This window comes from Pyrus communis, chromosome 7, assembly GCF_963583255.1.
Source record: "Pyrus communis chromosome 7, drPyrComm1.1, whole genome shotgun sequence".
Taxonomy (NCBI): Eukaryota; Viridiplantae; Streptophyta; class Magnoliopsida; order Rosales; family Rosaceae; genus Pyrus; species Pyrus communis.
This window is the reverse complement of record NC_084809.1, coordinates 24,900,284-24,907,111: the sequence shown is the minus strand read 5'-3', so window position 1 is coordinate 24,907,111 and position 6,828 is coordinate 24,900,284. Positions and strand designations below refer to the sequence as shown.

General features: G+C 37.7%; 1 protein-coding gene across 1 annotated transcript; it reads right to left on the bottom strand.

The window, feature by feature from the left end:
* Positions 1 to 1,756: 1,756 nt before the first annotated feature.
* LOC137740722 (uncharacterized) lies at positions 1,757 to 2,317 on the bottom strand. The gene is made up of 2 exons (XM_068480546.1): positions 1,937 to 2,317; positions 1,757 to 1,837 (listed from the first exon to the last, which is right to left on the bottom strand). The coding sequence occupies exons 1-2, from the start codon at positions 2,315 to 2,317 to the stop codon at positions 1,757 to 1,759; spliced, it is 462 nt and encodes a 153-aa protein (XP_068336647.1).
* Between the last annotated feature and the right edge of the window lie 4,511 nt (positions 2,318 to 6,828).

Below are 6,828 nucleotides of genomic sequence, written 5' to 3'. Positions count from 1 at the left end.
GACACGTGAAAGCTGGATGGACATTTGGGCACAAAAGTCTCGATTTTCATGCCCAATAATGTGTTTGTGTCCACTTTTTTTACATTTGGGCACAATACTTGGTGCCCTTTACAAGATGCGCACTGTTTCACCCTATTAGTGTTCAAAGGGACACAAACTCCTCCTATGTGTCCTCAATTTTGTATCCATAGCCCATTTTTCTTGTAGTGAGACTTAGAAGTGTGTAAAACATTAAAGCTTAATGCAATAAAATTACATGAACTAAGAATTTGAAAAGTAAACAGTCAGCAGCTGGAAATAAAAAACCTAGACTAATGGCTGGTTTGGTATTGCTGTGCTTTGAAAAAAAGTTGCTTCTGCTGTGCTGTGAGAATAAGCAGCTGTGAAATAAAGCAGCAGAGTGTTTGGAAAACTTTTTTGTAAAAGTGCTTTTGAAAAAAAAAAAAAAAAGCAGTATTAGAGTGTTTGGTAAACTTTTATGTAAAACAGATGTGAAAAAAAGCCGGTTTTTCAAAGCTGGGTTTTGCAGCTTCTTGTTTTTGGCTTTTTTTCACCCAAAATTATGAAAAAAAGCTGAAGCTGAGTGTTTATCAAACACAAAAACAGCTCCCAGCTTTTTTTTTATAGCAGCTTTTTTCAAAATCACCTCAGTACCAAACCAGGTCTAAGTAAAGGACAGCAAGAATATGAAGCTTTATGTGCTGATTTAGAGATCTTTCTCTTCAATCTTCATATTTATAGAGCAATATTGGCCTTGGATCGGCCATTTGTCTTGCCCGTGAGTCTTGCCCATTTGAAAAAACCTTCTTGCGACTGCTCTAGTCTGAGTAATATTAGGGAGACTAAATTTGTAGACTAAATTTTGTAAACTAAATGACATGGAAGTTGATGATTGAAATTATTACTTAAACGTTGATAAACGTGCTCATTTCCTATTAATGACACATCATGTAGTTTGCAAATTTAGTTTATAAATTTAATCTTCCAATATGATGTATCAATTCATTTTGTAATATACATCCTTTTGGGATTGATTGACCTTGATCCTTGCCTTTGTGAATTTCTCTATATGCTAATCTCTTCCGAACCTCTTACTCTCTTGCACATGGTTTGCGCATGAGTAGGCTTGATAAATATCGGCATTCCACTTTTTAAAATGAAAACCAGCGGTTGAGATAAGGTTTCAGAAAAATGGGACGCATCAAAGAATGAAGTAGCCAAAAGGAGACATGAAGGGCAAGGAAAAAACAAATTAAAGGAAACGAAGCACCATGGATGCCTCTGCAATTAAGCGTTGCAGCGCCATATTTACCTATCAAATATCTAGTTTGAGATTCGAAATAATTGAAATTTCTTTCAGTTTCCCCGATTTCATGATACTCACATATTTTTTATCAAAATTGTCGAACCCAGCTGAACCTCGCCATTCTAATAGAATCAATACTCTATGACCTTTTCTCAACCTGCAAGTTAACCATATAACAATGGAGGAAGGGAAGGAAGGAGCGAGAGATAGTGAGAGAGAGCTGAAATGTTTTTGTAATACAAATTTTATTTTTTAAATGACCATTGAGGACCAAAACCCCCAATTGGTTACATATATGCTTCCACTATCACAAAGTGCCAGTTGGCCATATAACTAAACAACTTGATTAACTACTAATTAAAGTACTAATAAGCTTCTAATTACAATCAAGGCAATCACAATTGTAACATTACCCACCCCTTCAAATAAACCTTGTGCACAAGGTTGTAATCACAGAGAAAAATCTGGAAATTTTTTAACAGACTCATCATAATCCTCCCATGTAGCATCTTCTTCCTTGTTGTTCTTCCACTGTACGAGTAATTGCACTTCAACAGCATTACCCATCTTTCACACTCTCTTTTGCAGAATTAACATTGGCTCATGTGACTGCAACCCATCTTTTGTTACCACTGGTAGAATTGATAGAGGACTAACCCCCGGACCCAAATGCTTCTTCAAACAACTAACATGGAAAACATGATGTATCTTGGAATCTGTAAGAAGCTTGTGTTTGTATGCTACACTCCTAATCCCCTCTAAAACCTCACAAGGTCCATAAAACCAGGGATGTAGTTTGTGATAAGCATATGCAGCCAAGGATTGCAATTGATAGTGTACCAATTTCAAATAAACCAAGTCTCCAACTTCAAACACTTTCTCCTTTCTATGCTTATCAGCTTGAGCCTTCATCCTATTCTGAGCCACCAATAGATTAGTCTTGAGCATAGCTAGGAGCTTATCTTTTGCCATCAATCCTTGCTTAACTATTTCTAATTTAGCAATGCCCATTTCATAAGAAGCAATGTGTGGAGGGGGAAAACCATAAACAATTTCAAAGGGAGAGAACTTGGATGAGCTATGGAATGAAGAATTGTAACTCCATTCAGCCCATGGGAACCAATAGAGCCATTTTTTGGGTTGGCAGCTTATGAAGCACTTAAGATAGGTCTCCAAGCACCTATTAACCACCTAAGTCTGTTCATCACTCTAAGGGTGGTATCTAGAACTCATACACAACTTTGATTCACTCATTTTGAAAAATTCCTTCCAAAATGCACTGAGGAAGACAATATCTCTCATTACTTACTATGGTTGCTGGAATGCCATGCAGCTTGAACACACGTTCTACAAACTCCTGAGCTACCATGGTTGCAGTATAAGGGTATCCACGAGCAATGAAGTGAGCATATTTAGATAACATGTCCACAACTACCAAAATAACATATTTGCCCTTGCAATTGGGTAAGCCACTGATAAAATCCATGCTAATGTCCCTCCAAACATTGTTAGGAATTGGAAATGGCTGAAGTACTTGTTCTATTGACAAATCTTCACTCAGTTACCCAAGACTTGATGTTTTTTTTCATTCTTACCCAATAAAAGCTTATCTTTAATCTGTGGTAGGTTTTCTGAACACCTTCATGACCAGCCATGAGAGTGTAGTGATGTTCTTCAAAGATTTTGTGCCTCCAATTAGAATCTGGACCAATCACAATCTTAGCTTTGTGCTTTAAGAACCCACTATCAATGGTACTCTAATAAATGGGAAGTGACAACATTGGAGTGAATGGCAGTCATCAATTCTTCTTTCTTTTGTGTTACCCGAACATCATGTTCCAATTATCTTCTTAAATCATCCAATCACCCAAAGTAAGGGTATGTAATACTGACACATTCTCCTAAATCTTCACTGTGGGATGCTTTTAATGTAGTTGAACTAAGTACCCTAGATAGAACATCAGCCACCACATTTTTCCACACCTTGTTTGTATTGTATCTCATAATCAAAGCCCAATAGCTTTGAAACCCAATTTTGCTGAAATTGGGTAATAGCTCTTTGATTCAAGAAATACTTCAAGCTATTGTGATTTGTTTTGATTGTGAAATGTTGTCCCTGAAGGTAGTTCTGCCATTTTTTGATGGCATGCACCACAACTATAAATTCCCTTTTATAAGTAGACATAGCCTGATTCTTGGGACCCAAGGCCTTTCTAGAAAAACCAATGGCTTTTTCCCTGTTGTTGTAACATTGCCCCCTATCCCATTTGCAGAAGCATCACATTCTATAACAAATGGAATTGAGAAATCAGGTAAGGCTAATATCCTAGGGGAGGTCATCACTCTTTTTAACTATTGGAAGGCTAATTTAGCTGACTCAAACCACATGAAGCCATTTTTTTTAGTGAGATGACACAAAGGCTAACATATTTTGCCATAGCCTTGTACAAAACTTTATGTAATAACTTGTCAACCCCAGAAATCCCCTTAGTTCCTTCACATTCCTAGGGAATGGCCAATCTAGAATAGCTTGTATCTTGGTTGGATCAGCAGCAACTCCAGCACTAGATACTATGTAGCCCAAGTATTCAACATGTTGCTGATCAAAAGAACATTTAGACTTCTTCACATACAATTGGTGCTGCAATAATAACTCCAAAGTCTGGTGCAAATCAGAGAGATGATCCTTCCAAGTTTTGCTATAGACTAGTATGTCATCAAAAAATACCAATATAAACTTTCTTGAGATGGGGTTTAAAGATATCATTCATCAAACTCTGAAAGCTTGCAGGAGCATTAGTAAGCCCAAATGGCATTACTAAGAATTCATAGTATCTTTCATGTGACCTGAAGGCATTTTTTTCCACATCCTGTTTATGCATTTGAATATGGTGGTAACCAGACCTTAGATCCAACTTGGAAAAGAACCTAGCCCCAAATAGCTCATCTAATAGGTCATTTATAAGTGGTATTGGATATTTATCATTGATGGTCATGCTGTTTAACTCCCTATAATCCATACATAGTCTCCAAGTTCATTCTTTCTTCTTAACTAGCAAATCTGGAAAGGAAAATGGACTATGGCTTGGTCTTATAAATCCAAATTGCAACAACTCCTGAACTGCCTTTTCAATTTCTGATTTTTGTAAAGGACCATAATGGTAAGGCCTTATATTAGGGGGTCTTGCTCCTAGAATCAATGGAATCTTGTGGTCCTGGGACCTGGAAAGAGGTAATGTAGAAAGAATGGCAAAGACCTCCTCAAATTTTCCCAAAATTGCCTGTAATTCAGTGGATTGTGAAGAAGTAAGCTCAGAGGTTTAACATTACCAACATCCATAAAATACAATATTAGTCCTAAATTGGAAGTGGAGAACTTTTTGTCCATCTGATGCACTGAAATGTCTTGTATTTATGACTGTGAAGCTGCACAATGAGACAATTTGAACTGCTGGTGTCCCACCTTAAACTCCGTAGTCAAATGTTGAAAATCCCATAGTATTGGGCTTACTGTGGACAACCATTGGACCCCTAAGACTACATCACAACCCCATAAGGGTAAAGCAAACAAATCAATTTGGCAACTGTAATTCCCCACCACCAAGGGAGCATGCCTACAACAGCTTTGGCTTTTCACTCTGCCTCCATAAGCAATCATCACCTCAAAAAGTTTTGTTGGTTGTAATGATCACCCCAATTTCTTGACTAGTTTAGAGTCTATGAAATTATGGGTGTTCCAAGAGTCTAACAACATCCTGACAGTGTGATTATTAGCCAAACCCTCAACTTTCATTGTTTGAACTGAGTGATGGGCACTAGTATCATAGAAAGCACACTCGCTAAGTGTCATGTTTTGCAATTCCACAAGAATGGCATCTATTTCTTCTTCCCCTAACTCATCATCAGACAATATATCTAACATGAGAAGTTGTTTATGAGCACATTTGTGTCCCCTAACCCACTTGTCATCACAAAACCAACACTCACCCTTTTTTTTTTTTTTTTTTTTTCCTTTTTTTGTGTGGACTTCCTCAGGGATTAATTTCTTGTAAGGCAAGGCAGGGTATCAGGTTCTCACCAGAATATGATTAGGTAAGGGTGAAGGCTTAACCAGAGGAACATGTTTAGGAGGCACTGGTTTAAGATCTATAAGCTTAGCATCTAATTAGACAGCTATTGCTATTGCATCATGCATAGAATTGGGTTTCAACGGCTTAACATCATATTTCAATTCTCTTTTTAACCCACAAATAAAGCAGTTTTTCAATAGAATAGGGCCAACATCAGTAGTGCGATTAACAAGCCTACGAAATTCAAGTATGTAATCCTTAAGAATACTTATTTTCTTGAGTTTAAATAGTGCTTTAGTGTAATCTTCGAATTCTGAAGGACCAAACTCTTGGCAAAAAGCTCGAGTAAATTCAGCCCATGTAGGTGTGGAGCGGATACAGTCGCACCATTTAAACCATTGCAATGCCTCGTTTTCCAGGTGGAAATAGGCGATGACTACCTTCTGCTACTCCAGGACATGGTAATAGGTGTAATATTGCTTAGATTTGTAGATCCAAGCTAAGAGATCCTCACCATTGGTGAATCATGGGAAATCGAGGCGATGTTACTACTAAGGCTTGGGTGCAAAGCTTCCTGCATTAGAATTGTCACTTCTAAGCTGTCGCGATGTTTTGATGTAATGAAAATCACCCGCCTCAGTAGTGACATGTGGTGGATTGACAAAATTTAGGCCAAGAGCTGCCTAATCGGATGATGAAATGCCCTTGTCGACATAAACTTGCTCTCGACGAAATTGTTCGAAACCCATAATGAGTTTAGAGTCCATGAGCATAGTCAAAGAAGTGTTGTTGGCAACAATTGAGGTTTAAATGACTTGAGGGATGGTAACCAAGATAGCTTTAATGGCTTCCAAACGAGCATCCATGGTGATTAAGCAAGAGTTTATGGTATGGCGGGTCATACAAGGGGGAGTCCAAGGTCAAGAGGATGATACCAATGATTGAATCAAGACTTTGTGACCTTTTCTCAACTCACAAGTTAACCAGCTAACAATTGAGAAAAGGAAGGAATTAGGGAGAGATAGAGAGAGAAAGCTGAAATGTTTTTGTAATATTGTATTTTATTTTTCAGATGACTGTTAGGAACTAACACGCCCAATTGGTTACATGTATGCTTCCACTATCACAAGGTGCCAGCTGGCCATATAACTAAACAACTTGATTAACTACTAATTAAAGTAATCATAAGCTTCTAATTGTGATCAAGGCAATCACAATCGTAACACATTCCTCAGCTCAAACCCACTGCTTTTTGAGGACATTCGTCGTTCTCACTCCCACTCCCAATCTAAGAGTGTGAATCGACACTGATGTGAAGAATCGGGGCTTCATAGGTTTGAGACGATGAACATGAAAACTCTATCTAAAATTGGACATAGAGGAAGAAGATTTGATGCTTATTGACGAGTCATTTTTATATTATATATTACCCTATTCGTAAGTGGATTTTGT

Coding starts and splice junctions, on each gene's coding strand:
- LOC137740722 (XM_068480546.1), bottom strand. CDS start 2,317: ATGGGCATTGCTAAATTAGAAATAGTTAAGCAAGGATTGATGGCAAAA. Junction 1,838..1,936: donor CTCTATCAATTCTACCAGTG/GTAACAAAAGAT, acceptor TTACTCGTACAG/TGGAAGAACAACAAGGAAGA.